Raw genomic sequence first — 26,583 nt, 5'->3', positions numbered from 1 at the left:
TTCAGCAATCTACAGATGAATCAATTTTTTGATACATCTGTAGACTGACTGGAGGAAATTAGGATCATGGGTAAAAATTAAACTTTGAGCATGACATAGTTGTTCACTCCCCTTTAGCAACATCTTTAACAGTTGCTTATATTAAATAGAGAGTGCAGGAAACAGTGTCAGAAGGCATATGTGGAAAGAGAAATACAGTTAATATTTCAGACTGGTGACCTTTCATCAGGAAGTTCCACTTGATGAAAGATTCCATTTTTTGTACCCTTATTATTGCAAATTTCGGTAATGATCTCTTTTATTTACATGCAAGTTACTTTCCATATGGAAACTGAAGGGGTACATCACTGGGTTTGCAAAGTTAAAATAAAAAAATAAGAAAGTAAATAGAAAGGTTATTTTATCAGAGAAAAATAACTTTTAAATTACGAACTGAAACATCACTAGATTATGTGGTAAATTTTGACCAGCATTTTGTTACCTTCCATGTGGATTAGGTTAATTAGTCAACTGGGAAAATGATTAATAAACTGTAATATGATTAGAGATACATTTTACAAAACAATTAATTGTGGGTTGATTATACCTAACAGTTCGGCTGGACTCATGTGACACTACTAATCATTGTCACCCAGTCTCATCTGGTGATCCAAAATTTATTTGAAGGCATGATCTGGTAAGTGTACTGTGTTCATTTTACTTGTTTTTCATTTGTTTTTCTGAATAAATTGTGCATTTTTTTAAAGGATTATGGTATGTGTTTTCATTTCCTTTTTCTTTTTCTTTGCCTTTCCCCTCCTTTCTTTGCCCTCCCTCACACCTCATAATTCATTGAATTGACCTTAAATCATCTACTGTGTCATTTCCACGTACATCATCAAACGATTGGTGTAGTTTTAGCAATATAATCATGGCTATCTGGGAAACAGACAATCCTCCCTTGTGCCCTAGAATTGTGCAACTATTTTTTTGGTTGACGAAGTGCATATTGTGAAGATTTTAAGTTGCTTTGCATTCAATGAATAAATTTTCATATTTATTTTCAGGTTCATTGTACCAATTTCAATCGTAATTTGTAATGATATAATGGCATACCTATTTGGATTCTTCTTTGGAAGAACTCCATTAATTAAGGTAAGTTATCCATTGAAAAACTATCCAATTTACTCTGATAATTTATGAATATAACTAATTGTTTGCTGGACTAAAGTAAAAGCAAACATTATTTATGCAAGTCTGTTTTGTTAATTGTTTGATAGAATGGGTTTGGCCAGATGATAAAGAGGGTATGCCTAGAATTGGCTCTAAAGGAGCAGAGAAGTGCCAATATATTTCCATTTTAGGATGGTATGTGATTTGGAGGGGAATCTGTAGGTGATGAGTTTCCTTTGTACCTAGTGTTCTTGTCATCAGTGGTAGAGACCGCTACTTTGTAAAGTGTTTATAGCAGGAGTGTAGATGAGTAATTGCCATGCATTTTGTAAATGAAACACATTCCACCTTGGTATGATGGTGGTGTAGTGAGTGCTTAGGTGGTTGTTGGGTGTTAAGTACATGGGCTACCTTGGATGAGTTCAAGCTGCTTGTGTTGTTGGTAAGCTGAGTGCATTTGCTCACATTTGCAACTGATGCTTTGTAAATATTGTAAATACTGCAACCCCCACTCCCCTCCCTATGCCCAGCTGGTTGACTGAGATATTGATTGCACTAACATGTTTTTTTTTAGTGGATGTGTTAGTAGTATCCGAAGTACATTAAACCTGCTTACTGGGCACTAGCAAAATCCCAGTGGCGCCGGATTATCAGAGTTTTGAGTGGCATGTCCACCTGAGTTTCTGTAAAATGGTTAACCCAAGAATGTGGTTGAATGTCAAATGTAGTTACAGTATTTATTGGGCCTTTGATTGTGCCAGATTGGTCAGTAGATTTTCTAGACTATTGGATTTTAGTCTGTTGACAATTTTATTTCACTTACATGTTGTACAGTAGTGTAATAACCTTTCCAGTGAATTTAAAGGCAGCTTGAAATGAACAAACATTCTGACTGCAAACCTACCTATGTTTCTGACTTCTGGTGCTCTGGACTCCAGCCTTGGCTCTGGTATCATTTTCCACTCACACTTTGGGTACTCACATTCTACATTAATGAGTGAGCCAGATTACTGGCTTCCTAGATTCCTGAACACTTAGATGCCAGATTATCAGAGTTTTACTCAATGAGAACTTTCCTTCCAGGAAATGGTTATTACCGAACACTTTGATACAAATGTTATTTGCCGCAGTGAACACAGTGAATAAATATGTGAATGAAAAATGGTCTTCCATGTGTTGGTTAACTCCTTCAGTGATGGTTCTACCTTGCTTCTTCATCATAGAGTCATAGAAAACTACAGCTTAGAAACAGGCCCTTTGGCCCATCTAGTCCATGCTGAACGATTTAGACTCCCTGGTCCCATCAACCTGCACCTGGACCATAGCTCTCCATAGCCCTCCCATCCATGTACTGGTCCAAACCTCTCTTAAAATGTTGAAATTGAGTTTGCATGTGCCACTTATAGCTTGTTCTACACTCTCAAGACCTTCTGAGTGAAGAAGTTGCCCCTCATGTTCCCCTTAAATTTTTCACCTTTCGTCCTTAACCCATGATCTATACCATATGCTATGGTAAAGCATCTCTAGTTGTAGTCTCACCCAATCTCAGTGGAAAAAGCCTACTTGCATTTACCCTATCTATACCCCTCAATTTTGGATACCTTTATCAAATTTCCACTCTTATCTTCTACATTCTAGGGAATAAAATTCTAGCCTATTCAAACTTGCCTTGTAACTCAGGTCCTCCAGTCCCAGCAATATCCTTGTGAATTTTCTCTGTACTCTTTAGATCTTACTTGCATCTTTCCTGTAGGTGACCAAAACTGCACACACTACTCCAAATTAGGCCACACCAACGTTTTATACCATTTCATCATAAGTTGAAGTTGTGTTCACCTCCTGTACTCAGTATATGATCAAAGAAGTCCAATGTGCCAAAAGCTTTCTTTCCAGCACTATCTACCTGTGATGTTGATATGGATTGGTGTACCTAGATTCCTTTGTTCTACCACACTTAACAGTGCCCTACCTTTCACTGTGTAAGACCTACCCTGATTGGTTTCCCAAAGTGCAACACCTTACACTTGTCTATATTGAATTCCCTCTGCCATTTTTCAGCCCATTTTTCTAGCTGTCCAGAACCTGCTGTAAACTTTGATAGTCTTCCTCGCTGTCCACTATCCCTCCAATCTGGTATTATCCATAAATTTGCTGATCCACTTAACCACCTTATCATCCAGATCATTGATATAGATGACAAACAACAACAAACCCAGCACTGATCCCTGCGGCGTTCCACCAGTCACAGGCCTCCTGTCAGAGAGGCGATGATCTGCTACCACTCTCTGGGTTCTCCCGCAAGGCCAATGTCTAATCCAGTGTACTACCTCATCTTGAATGCCAAGCAACTGAACTTTCTTGACTAACCTTCCTCATCAAACTTTCCTTGTCAAATGCCTTGCTGAAGTCCATGTAGTCAACATCCACTGCCTTGGATCCACAACATCAACTATCCTGGTAACTTCCTCAAGAAACTCTATAAAATTCGTTGGAAATGACCTACCACACGCAAAGCCATGCTGACGATCTCTAAATCAACCCTGTCTATCCAAATACTCATATATATGGTCCCTCAGAATGCCTTCCAGTAACTTTCCCAACACTGATGTTGGGCTCATCGGCCTATAATTTCCTGGTTTATTCTTAGAGACTCTCTTAACAATAGAGCAATATTAGCTATCCTTCAATCTTCCCTTTCCTCATCAGTTGCCAAGGATGATTTAAATATCTCTGCTAGGGCCCCTGCAATTACTGCACTTGCCTCCCACAGGGTCTGAAGGAACACCTTGTCAGGCCTTAGGGATTTGTTCACCCTAATTTCCTTTAAGACAACAAACATCTCCTCCTCTGTAATCTGTACAGGATTCATGACCTCGCTGCTGCATTGCCTCACATCTATAGACTATGTCTGGCTCCCAAGTAAATACAGATGCAAAAGATCCATTTAAAATTTCCCCCCATCTCTTATGGCTCCGTGCTTAGATTACCATTCTGATCTTCCAGAGGATCAATTTTGGCCCTTACTATCCTTTTGCTCTTAACATATTTGCAGAAGCCCTTAGGATTCTTCTTCACCTTGTCTGTAAGAGCAGCATTATACCTTCTTTTAGCCCTCCTGATTTCTTTCTTAAGTGTTCTCTTGCATTTCTTATACTCCTCAATTACCTCATTTGTTCTTACCGACCTGTAACTGCTATGTATCTCCTATTTTTTCCTAACCAAGGCCTCTGTATCTCTTGAAAACAAAGGTTCCCTAAACCTGTTATCCTTGCCTTTTGTTCTGACAGGCACATAGAAGCTTATTTACACCCAAAATTTCACTTTTGAAGGCCTCCCACTTTCCAAGTACACCTTTGCCAGAGCTTTCTTAAAATCAATTAAAGAACTAAGCTTTCATATTAGTTAATTGATTGATATTGAATGAAACTGACATTTCTTTGAGTTGGAATTTGAAGGCTCTATTCACAACTACAGGTTCCTCAGGATGAGGGCAGATTGTACATTGGTAGGCTGCGCAACTCAGTCATAGATGATTAAAGATTTGTGCACTATTGTAATTTAATTAGTGCTTGATAAAGATTAATAAACCAGAAGAAGAAGGAATAGTTAACAAGAATTGCTTGGGTAGCCTGAGCAGATGTCAAATTGACATGTCTATAATGCAGCCATGTTGTGGTCATTATAAATAGAATAATGTATTTGTAGCTGGTGGTCTAATATGTTGAATTCGTACTGCTTTACAGTTGTCTCCGAAGAAGACCTGGGAGGGTTTCATTGGTGGTTTCTTTGCAACAGTTGTTTTTGGATTTCTGGTAGGTTGAGGTACCAGCTTTCTATCAATACTTAATGACTGATTCATTAGGAAGATCATAGAATTGTACTTAAGAATCTCTATGTCAATTTTTGGAAACATCGGGTTCACTGAAAAGTGCTTTGTCAGGAATAAAAGCCTAGGAATAGTATTCCATGGCACCGACTGGCAGTTTTGCATAGCTGTTTTAGCTGAGGCTTAGTCATCAAATGTCAGCCTAAGATTTCCACTGAGCAGTGGTGTAGAACTGTGAACTGATCAGAATTAGCAGATGAATCATGGTTTTATACAAATTGAATTATATCTCAAATATATATGAACATAATACATATACGTACCTCGAAAATAAATTTACTTTGAAATTTGGTTTCTTTATTCAGTTTTCTTTTGTCTGTATATTGCTTTGGACAAATGATCTGGATGGTGTTTCTGCAAATAGAAGGTGATCATTGTTGATTTGACATGATTTATTGCTTGCCAGTTTTCATTATCATAGAAGCAAGGTCTTGTCAAATGTAATATTTTAATATTCTTCCTGAAGGAAACTAAGGCTTTTTAGTTTTGGTGTGGTTATCATAATTGAAAATAGTTCATCATTATTGGATTTTCTTTGCACCCGAGTACTTTTTTATATATTTTAAGGGTTTTTGTACATCCACAACATTATTTTGGAGATAATTTGATTTCACAAATTGAATCTGTGTCAATTTAAATTTGAATATAGAGGGTGTTGCAAGGCAGTTTTATGCACATTTTAAAGGGTTTGTCATTTTTAACTTCCCAATTATCTTTTTCTAGTTTGCCTATGCATTGTCAAACTACAATTACTTTGTATGTCCAGTGGATTACAGCAGTGAAACCAATAGCTTCATTATTGACTGTGAGCCTTCACAACTGTTCCACCTGCAGGAATACACACTTCCATCTTTATTGCAATCAATCTTTGGATGGGTATGTCGTAATGTTTAAGAATAACACAGCATTCTACCCCATGCAACAAATTAAATTTATTTGGTGCTTTTCATAAAAATTTCAGACTGCGTTGTAATGACGTATAAATATTAATAATTTTAAGAGAACCGAGGCAAAAAATAGAGACTTTCAACCTGAAGTGAGCAAAATGGGATCTAAATGCAAAATATGATGTAAACAGTTGGCTACAAATTATGCAGATAAACAGCTGATCAGTACTAAGCAAGCAGTCAGGATTAGACTGCCCCAAATTTATAGTGGTCAAGCATTTAGAAGTTTGATGGAATGAAGCTCAGAAGCATGAAATATGTAGTAAGGGCAGAAACTGAATTGGATAATTTTGTTCTATTGAATAAGAAAAATTTAGATTTAATCAATATTTGATGGTGAAAAGCCCACTAAATTTAATTTGAAATTTAATAGTGAAGTTAATTTTTTTTATATAATGGCATATTTTGAGTAAAATATTTTCCAAATATGCCAGCATACCAAGTCTAGAAACGTAATATATAACTTAAATAATCTAGTACAATCAACCTGAATCTTGCTGCTTGGTTAGTTTAAAATGTTAGTCTGACGATTTCACATTTTATTTTTCTAATTGTTCTTATTCCACACAGAAAACAGTGCAGTTATTCCCATTCCAGATACACAGCATTGCCCTTTCCACCTTTGCATCCTTAATCGGGCCTTTTGGAGGCTTTTTTGCCAGTGGATTTAAAAGAGCTTTCAAGATTAAAGTAAGTATCAGAATTATGTTGGTAATTTACATGTAGCTCAGGAATGATGCATATTTTACAACAAATAATTTGTGGGACGCAAGTGAAGTATCAGCTACTCTATTATTCATGCATGCAGACCATTACAGATCATTGCTTTGAAGATTACAGTAGTTTATTTAGAGAAGCTGTTTGTAGGTCTGGGAGGTATGATATCTGATTCTATCAGTTTTTCATAAAGCCCAGAGCTGTGTAGATATTGTGTGGTTGTCAGTATTGAAACTTCTCCTGGTTGTCCTTATTTCCTTATGTTTTTTGTTTTATGATTGGTGTTTTTTTCAATAAGTTGTACTCTTTCCAAGTATGTGACTAGTGGGGTACCGCAAGGCTCAGTGCTGGGACCCCAGTTGTTAACAATATATATTAACGACTTGGATGAGGGAATTAAATGCAGCATCTCCAAGTTTGTGGATGACACGAAGCTGGACGGCAGTGTTAGCTGTGAGGAGGATGCTAAGAGGATGCAGGGTGACTTGGATAGGTTGGGTGAGTGGGCAAATTCATGGCAGATGCAATTTAATGTGGATAAATATGAAGTTATCCACTTTGGTGGCAAAAATAGGAAAACAGATTATTATCTGAGTGGTGGCCGATTAGGAAAAGGGGAGGTGCAACAAGACCTGGGTGTCATTATACACCAGTCATTGAAAGTGGGCATGCAGGTACAGCAGGCGGTGAAAAAGGCGAATGGTATGCTGGCATTTATAGCGAGAGGATTGGAGTACAGGAGCAGGGAGGTACTACTGCAGTTGTACAAGGCCTTGGTGAGACCACACCTGGAGTATTGTGTGCAGTTTTGGTCCCCTAATCTGAGGAAAGACATCCTTGCCATAGAGGGAGTACAAAGAAGGTTCACCAGATTGATTCCTGGGATGGCAGGACTTTCATATGAAGAAAAACTGGATGAACTAGGCTTGTACTCGTTGGAATTTAGAAGATTGAGGGGGGATCTGATTGAAACGTATAAAATCCTAAAGGGATTGGACAGGCTACATGCAGGAAGATTGTTCCCGATGTTGGGCAAGTCCAGAACGAGGGGTCATGGTTTGAGGATAAAGGTGAAGCCTTTTAGGACTGAGATGAGGAAAAACTTCTTCACACAGAGAGTGGTGAATCTGTGGAATTCTCTGCCACAGGAAACAGTTGAGGCCAGTTCATTGACTATATTTAAGAGGGAGTTAGATATGGCCCTTGTGGCTACGGGGATCAGGGGATTTGGAGGTAAGGCTGGAGCAGGGTTCTGAGTTGGATGATCAGCCAAGATCATAATAAATGGCAGTGCAGGCTCGAAGGGCCGATGGCCTACTCCTGCACCTATTTTCTATGTTTCTATGTTTACAGTTTCAGTCATAATAGTTTCTTAATATGTATTAATGAACCAGTATCTTGTAACATTCCAATGCTTGATACTGTAATATGTGATACTTGAAACTTGCAGGTGTGATAGAATAAAAAATTATGCTAAGTAAAAGGGAAGGGAAAAAATACTGAGTTTTCTGTACACTATTGATTGAAGCTTGCAGCTATGCACTTCCTTCTTTAATCTCAACATATTGCTCAGTGTGGAGGAAGATAGGGAGTTCAGAGGATGAATTGGGTAGGTGGGAGAGAGGTCATAGGTGTTTTATGTATTGACATAGAATCTTTTCTCTACATGGTCACTTGTTTAAAAAGGAAGAAAGACATTTTCAGACCTTACAAATTTGAAATGCTGTTTTTCTTTGTCTGATAAATACAACTTTTTTTTATTTCCATAAGGATTTTGCTGACACAATTCCAGGACATGGTGGGATTATGGACCGCTTTGACTGTCAATACCTCATGGCCACCTTTGTGCATGTTTATATCACTAGTTTTATCAGGTGAATCTTTCTTTTCACTATCATGTGGGGTTATATACAATTGCAAATTGTGTGAATTATTTGTTTGAACAAAAAGAATTGTGGCACTTAAATTTAGCCCAGCTGGGTGGCTTTGGCCAACAGTTTAATGTGGTGTATGACTATTCCCTTAAGGCAAGGGCATTGTGTTTAGCAGAGTAATTGAATTGAAGGGTGGCAAATAGATGGAGTACGATTTGGGAAAGAAGGGATCGCTGCAAAAAAAAATGGTATAAGACTAGATTCCAAATCACACTGCTGAGAATATTTATCATTTGTAATGTGTACACTAAATTGTTTTTTCATTATTCATTTTTTATTGCAACACCAACAAATTACATTCAATACAACCAATTGCCAAATACATTTTGACTGCTTAACCCAGCCACTCCCCAACCTTCATCGCCTTCCCCCCTCCACCTCTCTACCCTCCACCAACCAACTGAACTTTATCTGTACATACACAGACAAAGCATTCCTATTTTAACAAAAGATCTTTTAAGTTAGATATCAAATTTGGGGAAGCCAGTGAATATTTGAAATATCATGGGGTGGTTTCCAACGCTAGACTACAATCTTCTTAGCTACAGTCAGGCCTGCCAGCCAGATTTTGCATGTTTTTTCCGTAAGGGAAGGGTGGAAGTCATCATTTAGAAGATGTACAGCGGGGTCCATTGGTAATTGTACCCCTGTTAGTTCTGTAAGAGTACTGATAACCTTCCCCCACAAACCAAAAACCCCTGGACATTCCCATACAACATATATAAAAGAGCCAATGGTTCCGTGGGGGCGAAATGAGGAATAAGGGTCAGGAACCAGTCCCATTTGATGTCTAATTCTTGGTGTTAAATACTTGTACTTCATTGTCGCCAAACAATTGATACTAGAATGTACAATCATCACAGCGATATTTGATTCTGTGCTTCCTGCTCCCTGGATTACAAATATTAAATATTAAAAATAGTAAAAATTAGTAAATATTAAAAATATAAATTATAAATCATAAATAGAAAATAGAAAAATGGAAAGTAAGGTAGTGCAAAAAAACCAAGAGGCAGGTCCGGATATTTGGAGGGTACGGCCCAGATCCGGGTCAGGATCCATTCAGCAGTCTTATCACAGTTGGAAAGAAGCTGTTCCCAAATCTGGCCGTACGAGTCTTCAAGCTCCTGAACCTTCTCCCAGAGGGAAGAGGGACGAAAAGTGTGTTGGCTGGGTGGGTCGTGTCCTTGATTATCCTGGCAGCACTGCTCCGACAGCATGCGGTGTAAAGTGAGTCCACGGACAGAAGATTGGTTTGTGTGATGTGATGCGCTGTGTTCACGATCTTCTGCAGCTTCTTTCGGTCTTGAACAGGACAACTTCCATACCAGGTTGTGATGCACCCTAGAAGAATGCTTTCTACAGTGCATCTATAAAAATTAGTGAGAGTTTTAGGGGACAGGCCAAATTTCTTTAGTTTTCTCAGGAAGTAAAGGCACTGGTGAGCCTTGGCAGTGAACTCTGCTTGGTTGGACCAAGTCAGGTCATTTGTGTTATTGACCCCAAGGAACTTAAAGCTTTTGACCTGTTCCACTTGCGCACCACTGATGTAAATTGAGTCATGCAGTCCTTCTGAAATCAACAACCAATTCCTTCGTCTTGCTGACGTTGAGGGATAGGTTATTGTCTTCGCATCATGCCACCAGGTTCTTAATTTCCTCTCTGTACTCATCATTACCCAAGATATGGCCTACAATTGTTGTGTCATCAGCAAACTTGTATATTGAGTTTGATGGAAAATATGCTCTATGACAAAATTTCAAGTGTATATACCGATGATTTGGGTTTTTCGAGCACCGGCGCATTATCCCAAATTGCGTCCCAGTCTAACTCTTGATCCAATTCAGATATGTTTGGAATGGTAGACGACCCAATATAAAATGGTCAGCTCTACAATTCAAAAAGTCAGATGGGGGATTGGCATGTCCAAATTTTAAATTGTATCACTGGGCATTTGTATTAAAAAGTCTTAGCTATTGGATGGAGGAGGATAAAGTTTCATCATGGGAAAAATATAGAACAAGAGCTAATAGCACCAATAAGGTTGAAGGACTTTCTCCTTATAGGTATGTCTACCAAAAAATCTGATTTGTATTACGGTCCAGTTTTAACCCATATGCTACAAGTGTTTAGAGCAGCAGAAAAATTTCTAAAATTTAAAAGCATATGGTGCAGATCATCTCCATTATGGAACAATAATCGTTTTCTATCTGGGGGGAAACCATTTACCAACAGAATTTGGGAGGATAAAGGTATTAATACTCTTCAAGATATTAATGGGGCAAGTTCTATCCTTAGCTTTCAAGAACTGATATCTCGATATAATATTGATAAATACTGTCTTTTCTACTTTCGAGTAAGATCAGCTTGTAAAGCCTATGACGTTCCCTGGGGGTCAGATTTAAAGGACTATCCCATTTTAAGTTGGATACAGAGTGCTCCAGGACAGATAGTGTCATATATCTCTGATAAATTAAATTCCCAGAATTATATGCCCACATCGGGAATGAAAGCCTGGGATAGGGACATATCTGAATTGTGTACACTAAATTGTAATCAACATTTTTGTTTTGAGGTAGTAATGCTACTTGTGTCCAGTGTAGTTTGATTGTTTACAAGGAAGTGCATTTTGGAAAAGTCACTTGAAGCCTGGAGTGCAGATATAATAAGCCATTACTCAGTACAGGCAAACAGGTGAAAAAGTCTTCCCAGAATTCAAATATATCAAGTTTTATACTTGTAGATATAATGAATGGTGATTTAACAGCCATCAGATATGACCACGTTTTGTGCGACTACGTGGGGAATTGGGCAGTGTGGAACCTCCTGTTGTCCACGCACATTTTGGAGACTGAGCCCATTTATTATTGTTTTTCCATTTGTTTCATTCACGCAAAATGCCACAACCAAGATGTCTAATGTTAATGCCTGGTACCAAATACAGGTGTCCCCTGCTTTTCAAACGTTCGCTTTACGAAACCTCACTGTTACGAAAGACCTACATTAGTACCCTGTTTTCGCTTTCAGAAGGTGTTTTCACTGTTACGAAGAAAGGCAGCGCGCACCCCGAGCAGCCGCTCTCCCCGGGATTCGGAACGGCATTGCTTAAACACGTTGCATTGAGCAGCCATTAGCAAGATGAGTTCTAAGGTGTTGGAAAAGCCTGAAAAAGCTCATTAAGGGTGTTACACTTAGCCTAAAACTAGACATAATTAAGCGTTTCGATCGTGGTGAACGAAGCAAGGACAAAGTGCGTTTGGCTTGTGGAAGCTGAGGAAGATGATGTTGAAGAGGTTTTGGCATCCCATGACCAAGAACTGATAGATGAAGAGCTGATGCAATTGGAAGAGGAAAGGATAACAATCGAAACCGAATGCAGTAGCGAAAGTGAAGTCGTCCAGGAACTGAACGTAAAGCAACTGCGTGAGATTTTCGCTGCAATGATAAAGTACGACTTTAATTTTGAAAGGGTACATAGGTTTATGGGATATTTGCAAGATGGGTTGAGTCCTTACAAAGAACTGTGTGATTTAAAAATGCTCGAGGCTCAGCAGTCAAGGCCTTCCACATCAGCCACAGCGGACGACGAACCTCGACCTTCGACATCGAGGCGGGTAGTCATAGGAGAAGATGAGCCGCCTGCTCTAATGGAAACTGACGACGATGAGATGACACCCCAGTGTCCCACCACCCCAACCCCCAGGCCCTGGACAGATACTGTACTGATTCGCGGAGAATGCAGCGGTAGCCGGGAGGCACACAGCACATCTTTAAGAAAAAAGCCGAAATAAGCATGCTAATTAATTAAGTGCCACCTAGCACGTAATTGTCGGCCCAGATCAGTGCCGATGCAATCGCCTCTGATCTGCGCTGACGTTTACGTGCCGGGCAGCACCTAATTAATTAGTATGTTTATTCGCCCTTTTTCTTAAAGATGTGCTGTGTGCCTCCTGGCTACCCCTGCGTGCTTTGCGGCAGTGTATCAGTCAGCGGCCTGGAGGGTGGGGGCCACTGCACCACCCCAACCTGAGACGACTCAGTCTAACACACCATCATCAGTGTGCTCAGTGTCTTCCCAATTCCGTAAGTGATACTACACTGTACATACATTATTTCTACTTTATATAGGCTGTGTATTTTTACGTGTTATTTGGTAGATTTGGCAGCTTCATAGTGTAAAGGTTACTGGAGAGCGCGTTTATGCCAACAGCGCTTGCGTGAGATTTTCGCTACTGAGATCTATGCAAGCAGTTGTTGTAGAGAAGTATTTCTACTTTATATAGGCTGTGTATTTATCATATTGTTCTTGCTTTTACTATATGTTACTGTTATTTTAGGTTTTATGTGTTGTTTGGCATGATTTGGTAAGTTATTTTTGGGTCTGCAAACGCTCACAAAATTTTCCCATATAAATAAATGGTAATTGCTTCTTCGCTTTACAACATTTCGGCTTGTGAACCGTTTCATAGGAACGCTCTACCTTTGGATGGCGGGGGAAACCTGTACCGTTATTCCAAATGTTCTATGGTTCTAATGTCTACCCCTCTCTATGGTACATTGATCTCTAGCTAAAGGTCTCTGACTTTCTCTTTTTGTAAATAGTGCCAGGACTGCGGAGTGTTTCCAGCATTTTTTTTTTACATTTCTGATTTCCAACATCTGCATTTTAGCTTAAATTTTCGCTAATCCTGAAATCATCCATGTGATGTGGTTTGGGGGCTTAAGGCCTCTCAAACATTGAAAAATGGTTAATATCGCTCTCTGATCTGCTGTCTAATGTGATTTATTTTGAACCCCTCCAAATGTGGCCAGAGCAAATCATTAATAAACATAGGACCCGGGGAAGGATCTTAGCCCTAAATGTTGACTGTTTATTTGTTTCCATAAATGCTGCCTGACCTGTTGAGTTCCTCCAATATTTTGTGTGTGCTGCTCTGAATTTCCAGCATCTGCAGAATCTCGTGTTCATCAATGAACATGTAATGTTTTATGTTTACACACTTGAACCTTGTAATTTTAGAATGAATTACCCTTTGTAACGTGCATTTAGAAATTTGAAAGGCTGATTCTTGCTCATATCAGTGGTTCCTATATAAATTTTATACCTTCTGACTACTCTATCAAATTGTTACACTAATCAAAATCTATTAATTACAATTTTGAAGTTTTAGATATGTAAACAGTCTTAAGAAAGTTAATATAAAAACAGTACAAGGAGAATCCTGGATTGATTGAATCAGGTGCAAAGGAAAATGATTTGAGGTTAGTTTAGCTGCAGTTAAGTATGGGGTTCCCTGGAGGTTACTTTGAGTCCCTTGGGGAAATATCACAATCTGTCCTTCTATCCATCACAGAATGTTTACTGTTAATTCCACCATGAATAGCTCCGTTTGCAGCTGCACCTGTATTGTATTGAAGGAAAAGCTGAATAGGCTGAAAGCGACAAGCAACATTTGGAGGCCATCTTCAAATGTTGCCCGCCTCTTTCAGCCTATTTTCACGATGTTAATCTGAGACTTGTGATTTCTTGGTGGTGGTACTCTTTTGAAGAAAACAGTATTTTTTTGGACACGCAGAATTTTTTTTCACTTAAAATAAGATTAGATTTTAGATTGAACTTTATTGTCATTGTGCCGAGTACAGGTACAAAGCCAATGAAATGCAGTTAGCATCTAACCAGAAATACAAAGAATAGTGTTATGTACAAAATAACTGCGAATAAAAAGTAAGTGCTACAGCACACAAATATAAAAGTACTGAGACAGTACAATATGAGTGCAATACTTCTTAGCGCTGTGATGTGAGGTTCAGCAGGGTCACAGCCTCAGGGAAGAAGCTGTTCCTGTGTTTGCTGGTGCGTGAGCGGAGGCTCCTGTAGCGCCTCCCGGATGGGAGGAGAGTAAAAAGTCCATGGTTAGGGGGAGATGCATCCTTGATAATGCTTTTCACCCTGCCCAGGCAGCGTTCATTGTGGACTTCAGGCATGCCAGGAGCCACACTCACGTCCCCATCTACATCAAGGGAGCTGTAGTGGAGTGTGTATCAAGCTTCAAATTCCTTGGTGTCCACATTCCCGAGGACCTCACCTGGTCCCTGAACTCCTCCATCCTGATCAAAAAGGCACAACAGCGCCTTATTTCCTGCGGAGCATGAAGAAAGCTCACCTCTGTCCAAGGATACTGACGGACTTTTACCGCTGTACCATTGAGAGCATACTCACCAACTGCATCTCAGTGTAGTATGGCAATTGTCCCGTATCGGACCGCAAAGCACTCCAGTATATAGTGAAAACTGCCCAGCAGATTACCGGAGCCCAATTGCCCACCATTGAGAACATCGACCATAACCAACATAAATTGCCATTTGTCTCATAGCCTCTATAGCCTCCAAAACTCTTTGCTGTGTACAGATTGGCTTCCATGGTGCCCATATTTCAGCAGTATTCATTATCTGTAAAGAGTTTTGGAAATTCTAAGCTCATGAAAGGACCTTTATAAATGTACATGAGTATCTTTTTGGAGATACTCAATTTTAGAATGGAGTAATACAATAAAGCATCCTTGAAAGAAATTGAACAAATAGATAATAAAGGATGTTTTTTTCATTGTGTTGAGTATGTCACTATGATTTAAACACTGCAGTCAGCTATAGTTTCTGATTTGTCCTGGCAGTGTAAAGGTTTGTGCACTGCGTAGGGATTGGGGGATAAGGTGACTCTGAGGTCAGCCAGAGCTATCCTCTCCTGTGCCATCAGGAAGGCAAAGCAAGTGTACCCACAGAAAATTCAGACACCTCTGTGACAACAGGAACATGTGATGCATTTGGCAAGGTATACAAACCACAACAAAATACAGGTTCAGTGACCCCAACACCTCCCTCCTTGATGGGCTGAATGCCTTCTATGCAGGATTTAACACAATGAATGATGTGACATCAAGGAAAGCCCCAGAGGAACAGGCATCCAGTCTGGTTGCACTCAAGGTGAGTAGGATCTTAGCCAGGGTAAACCCACATAAAGCTGTGGAGCCAGTTAACATAATGCTCAGGTGATGACAGATTGTACAACCTAGCTAGTAGAGGTCTTACTGGATACCTTTAACATCTCTGTAATAGTCCACTGTCCCTGCAGGCTTCAAGGCAGCCAGCATCCTTCTGGTGCTCAGAGGGCAACAGTAACTGGCCTAAACAATTACTCCTCAGTGGCACTGAACTTGGCAATGATGAAGTGCTTTGAGTGTCTGGTAATGGTTCATATAAAATTCTATCTTCCAGCTACATTGGATCCTTTCCAGTACACGTACCACTCAAATTGTCCCACTGGTGATGCCATAGCCTCGGCCCTAGAAGGGGAGGTGGGGCATTAACGGAAGTTAGAGAAGTCATTGTTCATGCCATCAGGTTGGAGGCTACCCAGACTGAAAAAGCCTCACCTCCCCTTCGTACCCCATCCATTATTTATTTATCATTATTATTTAATTTTTTTCTCTCTCTCTCTTTTTCTCCCTCTGTCCCTCTCACTATACTCCTTGCCCATCCTCTGGGATTCCCCCCTCCCCCTTTCTTTCTCCCTAGGCCTCCCATCCCATGATCCTTTCATATCCCTTTTGCCAATCAACTTTCTAGCTCTTAGCTCCATCCCTCCCCCTCCTGTCTTCTCCTATCATTTTGGATCTCCCCCTCCCTCTCCCATTTTCAAATCTCTTTACTATCCCTTCTTTCAGTTAATCCTGAGGAAGGGTCTCGGCCTGAAACGTCGACTGTACCTCTTCCTAGAGATGCTGCCTAGCCTCAAACCTCATCATCGAGTTCACTGATGATACAACAGTGGTTGGCCTCATTGACAACAATGATGAGTCAACACACAGACATCAACAACAAAGATGAGTTGGCATACAGCAAGGAGGTAGAGAGGCTTGTCAAATGATGTGAGAACAAGTACCTGAGTCTCAATGTGGACAAGACAGAAGAGATGATTGTGGACTTCAGGAAGGCGCAGATCAACCACTCTCCATTGCACATCAATGACTCTGCTATGGAGAAGATTCTTCAGTGTGCACATAACGGGTGATCTAACGTGCACCCACAACGCATCCTCTCTAGTCAAGAAGGCACAGCAGTGTCTACACTTTCTAAAGAAGCTGAGGCATGCAAGGCTCCCTGCCCCCATTCTAACATCTTTTTTACAGGAGCAGCATTGAAACTGTCCTGTCTAGCTGCATCATTGTGTGGTATTCAAGCTGTAAGGATTCGGATCGTAAGACCTTACAGAGAACAGAGAGGATCACTAGCAAGAGAGAATCTGCAGATGCTGGAAATCCTCTTAACACACACAAAATGCTGGAGGAACTCAGCAGGCCAGGCAGCATCTGTAGGGAAAAAAGTACAGTCGACGTTTCGGGCGGAGACCATTCGGCAGTCCTGAGTTCCTCCAGCACTTTGTGTGTGTTGAGAGGATCACCAGGTTCTCCCTCTCCCCTATTTTTGACATTCACTGGAAGCATTGTATAGGAAGGACCCGAAACATTGTTGAGGATCTTTACCACCCATCCTTCAGACTCTTTGACCCACTACCATCAAAACGGAGGTACACAAGCATCAGGACTAGGACTGCCAGACTGGATAACAGTTTCTTACCCCAGGGTGTGAGATAAATGAATACCCTGCCAGCACTGGGGTATCGCCACTAGGACAACAAGCTGTTTTCTATTCTGTTTCCCTGTGCTACACATTTGCATATGCACTTTGAATTATATTTTATTAATATACTTGTAGTTATATTTTGTTTTATCTGCTGTGTGTGATCGACACATGTATTATGGGTGCACCTTGTTCTGGAGGAACGTCATTGTCTTTGGTTGTATGCATGTATAGTTGGATGACAATAAACTTGGACTTGAACTTTTGTGTAAAGAAGTTATTTTAAATGTATAAAATTTTGATTAAAACATAATCACAGTTCTGTGCACATTTGAAGACTCCATACTAAGATTATATAAGATTTAGTGAGGCAGACATGGGGAAGTTTTCACTTGTGAGGAGATCAAAATTTGTAGCATGCAGTAAGTCCGTTTGGGAATTTAAAAGCAGTTTCACCATTGACAGTATCAGAATCAGGTTTATTGTCGCACAAGTAGTAAAATTTATTATTTTGTGACAACACTTCAGTACACGTATAACAAATTACTATAAATTACAATAAAAATAAATAGCCTGCAAATGAGGAATAGTGAGGTAGTGTTCATGAAGGCTTCAGCAATCTAATAGCAGAGGGGAAGCCCCTGTTCTTAAAATTAGAGTGTGGGTCTTCAGGCTCCTGTACCTGCCCCCTGATGATAGTAATGAGAAAAGGGTATGTCCCAAGATGGTGAGGGTCCTCACCTTGAGGCACTGCCTTCGGAAGATGTCCATTATGGTGGGGAAGCATGTACCCATGATGGAGCTGGCTGAGTCGACAACTCCGTGAAGCCTCTTTATGATCTTGTGTATTGGTGCCTTCACACCAGACGGTGGTGTAACCAGTCAGAATTATCACCATGGGATATCTGTAGAAATTTGCTAGAGTATTTGGTAAATATCAAATCATCTCAAACCCTAATGAAGTATTGCTGCTGGTGTGTCTTTATTGTGATTGCATCAACTTGATGGATCTAGGATAAATCCTCTGTGATGTCAACACCCAGGAACTTGAAGTGTTCACCCTTTCCACCACTGACCTCTCAATGTCAATTGGTAGGCATTCTCTCAACTTCCCCTTCCTAGAGTCTACAGTCAATTCTTTGCTCTTGCTGATACTGAGGGCAAGATTATTGTTACAACACAATAATCTATCTCATTCCTGTACACCACTTCATCACCATCTGAGATTCTGCCAACAACAGTGCTGTCATCAGAAAATTAATATAGTGTTTGAGCTGTGCCCAGCCACACAGTCATGAGTGTAGGGAGAGTAGAGTAGTGGGCTATGTGTGCTTATGTTGATTGTTAGTCAGATTATTACTAATCTGTACTGACTGGTCTTCTGAGGAGGAAGTCAAGAATTCAGTTGTAGAGGGAGGTACAGAGGCCCAGATTTGAAGATTGTTGATTATTACTGAGAGGATAATGGTGTTGAGTGCTGAGTTGTAATCAATAAACAGCAGCCTTGCATTGGTATTCCTGTATCCCAGGTGGTCCAAAGCACACTGGAGAACCAGTGAGATTGTGTTATTGTAGACCCATTGTGGTGTTAGGGCCAGAGCTTTGATCATGCAGGAGTTCATTCTAGCCTTGACTAACCTCTCTAAAGTACTTCCATCGCAGCAGATGTGAGCATAACTGGGTGATAGTCATTAAAGCAGCTCACCCTGCTCTTCTTGGGTACTGGTATGACTGTTGCCCTTTTGAAGCAGGTGGTAACCTTAGACTGCAGCAGTGAGAAGTCGAAAATCTCCTTGAACACTGCAGCTAGTTGGTCGCCACAGATTTTCAGTACCCTGCCAGGTATACCATTAGGGCCTGATGCGCTACAAGGGTTCACCTTCTTGAAGGATGCCATAATGTTGGCCTCTGAGACAGAGATAACAGGGTCACCAGCATTTTGTGTTTGTTACTTTGGATTTCCAGTATCTGTAGAATCTTTTGTGTTCATGTATCACCTGTATTAGGCTGTTAACTTTAACTTCGGGTTCAGCTGCCTATAGAGTCATTCCTTTCCCTTAAGAACTGATGGAGCTTCCAGTTGGGGAATAAATACCTTGTGTTCACAGTTAATTACCCTATTTATCTAAATATTATCATCAGATAAGTGTTTGTTCTTATTGGAAAAGTCAAGGATCCCAATTAGTGAAGAGTTCAGGGTTAAGCTGTGAGGACTTCGCAGCTTTGTTTACAGATGTTTGTGGAACACTGAGAAGAGATGTAAGATCTCTCAAGGAGTCTACAAAGACAAAATTGTAATGCAGCAACACTTCAGCTGCCCATTCAGCATTTATGGCACTGGTGAATGGACATCCTTGCAGATGATCACGTGATTCAAGAATTAAAATATCAACCATGTTTATTACAAAAAAATTTAGCGGAGAGCCAACTGTGTCATAGAAAACATAGAAAATAGGTGCAGAAGTAGGCCATTCGGCCCTTCGAGCCTGCACCGCCATATATTATGATCATGGCTGATCATCCAACTCAGAACCCTGCACCAGCCTTCCCTCCATACCCTCTGATCCCCCTAGCCACAAGGGCCATATCTAACTCCCTCTTAAATATAGCCAATGAACTGGCCTCAACTGTTTCCTGTGGCAGAGAATTCCACAGATTCACCACTCTCTGTGTGAAGAAGTTTTTCCTAATCTCAGTCCTAAAAGGCTTCGCCTTTATCCTCAAACCGTGACCCCTCGTTCTGGACTTGCCCAACATCGGGAGCAATCTTCCTGCATGTAGCCTGTCCAATCCCTTTAGGATTTTATACATTTCAATCAGATCCCCCCTCAATCTTCTAAATTCCAACGAGTACAAGCCTAGTTCATCCAGTCTTTCTTCATATGAAAGTCCTGCCATCCCAGGAATCAATCTGGTGAACCTTCTTTGTACTCCCTCTATGGCAAGGATGTCTTTCCTCAGATTAGGGGACCAAAACTGCACACAATACTCCAGGTGTGGTCTCACCAAGGCCTTGTACAACTGCAGTAGTACCTCCCTGCTCCTGTACTCGAATCCTCTCGCTATAAATGCCAGCATACCATTCGCCTTTTTCACCGCCTGCTGTACCTGCATGCCCACTTTCAATGACTGGTGTATGATGACACCCAGGTCTTGTTGCACCTCCCCTTTTCCTAATCGGCCACTATTCAGATAATAATCTGTTTTCCTATTTTTGCCACCAAAGTGGATAACTTCACATTTATCCACATTAAATTGCATCTGCCATGAATTTGCCCACTCACCCAACCTATCCAAGTCACCCTGCATCCTCTTTGCATCCTCCTCACAGCTAACACTGCCGCCCAGCTTCATGTCATCCGCAAACTTGGAGATGCTGCATTTAATTCCCTCATCCAAGTCATTAATATATATTGTAAACAACTGGGGTCCCAGCACTGAGCCTTGCGGTACCCCACTAGTCACTGCCTGCCATTCTGAAAAGGTCCCATTTATTCCCACTCTTTGCTTCCTGTCTGCTAACCAATTCTCTGTCCACATCAATACCTGACCCCCAATACCGTGTGCTTTAAGTTTGCACACTAATCTCCTGTGTGGGACCTTATCAAAAGCCTTTTGAAAATCCAAATATACCACATCCACTGGTTCTCCCCTATCCACTCTACTAGTTACATCCTCAAAAAATTCTATGAGATTCATCAGACATGATTTTCCTTTCACAAATCCATGCTGACTTTGTCCAATGATTTCACCGCATTCCAAATGTGCTGTTATCACATCTTTGATAACTGACTCTAGCAGTTTCCCCACCACCGACGTTAGGCTAACCGGTCTATAATTCCCCAGTTTCTCTCTCCCTCCTTTTTTAAAAAGTGGGGTTACATTAACCACCCTCCAGTCCTCAGGAACGAGTCCAGAATCTAACGAGTTTTGAAAAATTATCACTAATGCATCCACTATTTCTTGGGCTACTTCCTTAAGCACTCTGGGATGCAGACCATCTGGCCCTGGGGATTTATCTGCCTTTAATCCCTTCAATTTACCTAACACCACTTCCCTACTAACATGTATTTCGCTCAGTTCCTCCGTCTCACTGGACCCTCTGTCCCCTACTATTTCTGGAAGATTATTTATGTCCTCCTTAGTGAAAACAGAACCAAAGTAATTATTCAATTCGTCTGCCATGTCCTTGCTCCCCATAATCAATTCACCTGTTTCTGTCTGTAGGTGATCTACATTTGTCTTTACCAGTCTTTTCCTTTTTACATATCTATAAAAGCTTTTAGTTTTTATGTTCCATGCCAGTTTTCTCTCATAAAAGTTTTTATGTTCCATGCCAGTTTTCTCTCATAATCTTTTTTCCCCTTCCTAATTAAGCCCTTTGTCCTCCTCTGCTGAACTCTGAATTTCTCCCAGTCTTCAGGTGAGCCACTTTTTCTGGCTAATTTGTATGCTTCTTCTTTGGAATTGATACTATCCCTAATTTCTCTTGTCGGCCACGGGTGTACTACCTTCCTTGATTTATTCTTTTGCCAAACTGGGATGAACAATTGTTGTAGTTCATCCATGCAAACTTTAAGTGCTTGCCATTGCATATCCACCGTCAATCCTTTAAGTGTCATTTGCCAGTCTATCTTAGCTAATTCACGTTTCATACCTTCAAAGTTACCCCTCTTTAAGTTCAGAACCTTTGTTTCTGAATTAACTATGTCACTCTCCATCTTAATGAAGAATTCCACCATATTATTGTCACTCTTACCCAAGGGGCCTCTCACGACAAGATTGCTAATTAACCCTTCCTCATTGCTCAAAACCCAGTCTAGAATAGCCAGCTCTCTAGTTGGTTCCTTGACATGTTGGTTCAAAAAGCCATCCCTCATACATTCCAAGAAATCCTCTTCCTCAGCACCTTTACCAATTTGGTTCACCCAATCTACATGTAGATTGAAGTCACCTATTATAACTGCTGTTCCTTTATTGCACACATTTCTAATTTCCTGTTTAATACCATCCCCGACCTCACTACTACTGTTAGGTGGCCTGTACACAACTCCCACCAGCGTTTACTGCCCCTTAGTGTTATGCAGCTCCACCCATATCTATTCCACATCTTCCCGGCTTATGTCCTTCCTTTCTATTGCGTTAATCTCCTCTTTAACCAGCAACGCCACCCCACCTCCTTTTCTTTCATGTCTATCCCTCCTGAATATTGAATATCCCTGAACGTTGAGCTCCCATCCTTGGTCACCCTGGAGCTATGTCTCTGTGATCCCAACTATATCATAATCATTAATAACAATCTGCACTTTCAATTCATCCACCTTGTTATGAATGCTCCTGGCATTGACACACAAAGCCTTCAGGCGCTCTTTTACAACTCTCTTAGCCCTTATACAATTATGTTGAAAAGTGGCCCTTTTTGATGCTTGCCCTGGATTTGTCGGCCTGCCACTTTTACTTTTCTCCTTACTACTTTTTGCTTCTACCCTCACTTTACACCCCTCTGTCTCTCTGCACTGGTTCCCATCCCCCTGTTGTGAACTAACCTCCTCTCGCCTAGCCTCTTTAATTTGATTCCCACCCCCCAACCATTCTAGTTTAAAGTCACCTCAGTAGCCCTCGCTAATCTCCCTGCCAGGATATTGGACCCCCTAGGATTCAAGTGTAACCCGTCCTTTTTGTACAGGTCACGCCTGCGCCAAAAGAGGTCCCAATGATCCAAAAACTTGAATCCCTGCCTCCTGCTCCAATCCCTCAGCCACGCATTTATCCTCCACCTCATTGCATTCCTACTCTCACTGTCGCGTGGCACAGGCAGTAATCCTGGGCTACCTTTGCGGTCCTTTTTCTCAACTCCCTTCCTAGCTCCCTATATTCTCCTTTCAGGACCTCTTCCTTTTTCCTCTCTATGCATTGGTACCTATATGTACCATGACCTCTGGCTCCTCACCCTCCCACTTCAGGATATCTTGAACACGATCAGAAATATCCCGGACCCTGGCACCAGGGAGGCAAACTACCATCCGGGTCTCTGGACTGCGTCCACAGAATCGCCTATCTGACCCCCTTACTATCGAGTCCCCTATCACAACTGCCCTCCTCTTCCTTTCCCTACCCTTCGGAGCTACAGGGCCGGACTCTGTGCCGGAGGCACGGCCACTGTCGCTTCCCCCGGGTAAGCTGTCCCCCCCCAACAGTACTCAAACAGGAGTACCTATTGTTAAGGGGCACAGCCACCGGGGTACTCTCTATTGCCTGACTCTTCGCCTTCCCCCTCCTAACCATGACCCACTTGTCTGCCTCCCGTGGCCCCGTGTCAGTCATATGTTGCCGTTATTATGTCATCGTTGGATCGAAGCTTGGAATTCCCCATCAAACAGGCCTGTGGGAGTTATTTCACAGTGGTTTGCAAAGGTTCAAGGAGGATGTTGACCATTTTCTCAATAGCTGTTTTCTCAGTCCTTCTTGCAAAAGTGCAAAAGCAGAACTGCTGCTTGGATTTCATGATACTTATTTTCAGATAAGAGATTAATTTGAGGCTTTGTCTGCACACTATGTATATACAGTATGAAAGAACCTGGGTTATGATGTCTGGAGTAATTCTGGCGGGCCTTTATCCTTTAGTTATCAGTACTGTGTGGTACATACATTGAAGTGTGGTAGATTTGTGCCTTGTTTCACTCCATTACAGTGAGTGTTGGCCATTGAAGGGGACTATATAAGATGATGGAAGCTGCTGCCTCCCCATTTTGGCTACATCACATGCAAGCACAGAAATCTCTCCTGTTGGAAATAGTTCACTGGTATTCATTGAAAATGTTACCATCTGTAAATCTGTACCTGCAGAAATTTGGACAGAAGGACCAAAAGTTCTGTGAGTTGGTGTTCTGCAGGACAGCACTGTTTTCACGTAGATTTAATGCTGTTATTTCTCAGGTATAGATATGCTTAACTTAATAGTTAACAATTTAATACAGTAAGACAATTCTGCAAAATATCTAATTTTCTAACACAAAGTAAATAATTTTAAAAAATTGAAATTTCATACAGGACTTTTTTTGTTGAAAGAAACTGTTGAGGTGCCTGAAGACCAAATTTTGTTGCTAATACCTGAGAAGCAGAGAAAGGAAAGGCATCACAATCCCTCCTCACTCTTCGCTCTTCACCCTTCCTCCTTCCCCTCCACCTTTGCTGAGTATCCACTGAGTATCTTGAAATCTTAAGATGTCATCTGTAACTGTAGCAGTGTTTGTGTCTAATACACTTCTGTTTCATTCCAATATTTTGCAGAGGACCAAATCCAAGCAAAGTCTTGCAGCAACTTTTGGTGCTTCAGCCAGAACAACAGCTTCAAATCTTCAACATACTGAAGTCTCATTTAATGGAAAAAGGAGCAATTCAGCAGTAAATGGACTCGAGCAACTTTTCTCCATCATTGTGGTGAAAGCCTCCCAATCCAAACTGGGATACATATCTAGTTTTTTTTGAAGTCCTCAGTTTAAGATTGTTCATGTTTGTCCCAAAATTGAGCATTTTGTAGTTGACAGTCCTTAATACTCAGTAGTACTTTAACCTTTCAAAAGGTAAGCGGGTATAATGTTTGGCAGTTTTCCAATTTATTTATTCTCTTTAACATCTTTTAAACAGCAGGATCCAAGGTAAATTCTTTCTTGTTAAAGTAATATAACTGAATCCATGATCTTTTTGATTGCAAGGACTGAACTAGAATGTAATTATGCAGGGATGTACTAATTTCAAGATTATATGGATATTTTCACTCCTTTTTGAGCATGAATTCTACTGAGCAATGCGTAGATAATCTATGGGTCTGTCAATGCACTGCATCAGAATTGTACTGTATCTAACAATGAAATTGACATTGGATAATTTTAGAATATAATTTATTTTAATGGCTGCAAATAAAGTTTTTAATCTCCAGTTTGTTCAGCTGCAAAATGTGAGAAATTCATCTGTTGTGTTTTAGAATGAATACAGCTTTTGTATATAAAAAGAAAGCGTGGGTTTATTTACAACATTTCAAGCTGATTAAGACTCTGAGGATTAACCTTATGGCAGATGGCATGCACAAAGTGTATATAATATGTAAGTACATGTAAATGCAAGTATATATCAATTTATAAACATTTATAAGTTAAAGGTCTGAAGAAATTGAACAATTTAAATTTGGATTGTGCTTTAAAATGAGGATTTTTAGTTTTATAATGTGTGTGTATAAGAGGATTCTATAATTGGCTTCCTCAAAGGAGAAACTCTGCTGTACACGAGTTACAGAAAGAGCTTCAGGAATATAGTCCTCTTTTGTTTTGATTTTTGAATCCCCATACATCGTTTGATACCAGAGTCACTCTATAGTGAATTATGGAAGTAATATACCCATAGAACTATTTTGCTAACTCTATTAAAATAGTCTGAAACGAACATTTGGACCACCCTTAACAGTTTAGTTTATATATTTTAACAAGGCAACATACTTTGTGATTGATCTATCTAGACTGCATTCTGAAAGTATGAGAGTATGTTCCTGTATGATGTAAAATTCATGTTGATTATTAATCCTGTTTGAATTATGAAGGTAACTGTTTTTTGAAAGTTTTATAGCATTGCATTATTGCAGATTTTCTCAAATGTTTATCTGTATAGTCTGTTGCGTTTTGTATCTTGTCTGCATAGTAATAAGGTTAGGTACTCCAGCAAACAAAAATGCAAGTTTCTGTCATTAAGGAGACATTTAGCTTGAACCCAACCACGTATCTGCAAGGTGTGAATGGTGTATCACAAAACACTATTTTAGATCTTGATTTCAAAATAAAGAAAAATCTATTATTCTTGTATGAGTGTGTAATTGTCTAAAATTGATTTTTCTTGATAATTCTTTTAAAATATTGAGATATTAGGACTTTAATTGACATGGTGTGTATTTCCACTGGTAGGCATCCGGTAGTCTCGTGAGACCATGGACTTGTGCCTTGGAAGGTTTCCAGGGCGCAGGCCTGAGCAAGGTTGTAATGAAGACCAGCAGTTGCCCATGCTGCAAGCCTCCCCTCTCCACACCACTGATGTTGTCCGAGGGAAGGGCATTAGGACCCATACAGCTTGGCATCGGTGTCGCCGCAGAGCAATGTGTGGTTAAGTGCCATGCTCAAAGACACAACACGCTGCCTCAGCCAAGGCTCGAACTAGCGACCTTCAGATCATTAGACGAACGCCTTAACCACTTGACCACGTGCCAACGCATTTCTACCAAGGTGCATTAAAAGATGCCAGTTCACATTTAGGAACATAGCCTATG

At 40.5% G+C, this 26,583-nt stretch overlaps 1 protein-coding gene across 2 annotated transcripts in view; it reads left to right on the top strand.

Moving 5' to 3' along the window:
- cds1 (CDP-diacylglycerol synthase (phosphatidate cytidylyltransferase) 1) overlaps positions 1-26,101 on the top strand; it is a 108,993-nt gene extending 82,892 nt beyond the window's left edge. Inside the window, exons 7-13 of one of the 2 annotated variants that reach the window (XM_063042197.1) lie at positions 594-676; positions 1,047-1,134; positions 4,896-4,964; positions 5,762-5,914; positions 6,556-6,675; positions 8,473-8,576; positions 24,564-26,099. In XM_063042197.1, the coding sequence (XP_062898267.1) occupies positions 594-676; positions 1,047-1,134; positions 4,896-4,964; positions 5,762-5,914; positions 6,556-6,675; positions 8,473-8,576; positions 24,564-24,681 (735 nt within the window). In that variant the 3' untranslated portion in view covers positions 24,682-26,099. Of the gene's footprint in view, positions 1-593; positions 677-1,046; positions 1,135-4,895; positions 4,965-5,761; positions 5,915-6,555; positions 6,676-8,472; positions 8,577-24,563 lie in introns of both variants that reach the window. The other variant, XM_063042198.1, reaches the window with a different exon arrangement.
- The last annotated feature ends 482 nt before the right edge of the window (positions 26,102-26,583 follow it).

The sequence above is a fragment of the Mobula hypostoma genome, chromosome 3, assembly GCF_963921235.1.
Source record: "Mobula hypostoma chromosome 3, sMobHyp1.1, whole genome shotgun sequence".
In the NCBI taxonomy this organism is placed as follows: domain Eukaryota; kingdom Metazoa; phylum Chordata; class Chondrichthyes; order Myliobatiformes; family Myliobatidae; genus Mobula; species Mobula hypostoma.
Note: the sequence above shows the minus strand (reverse complement) of the source record. Positions and strands in the feature narration are given on the sequence as shown.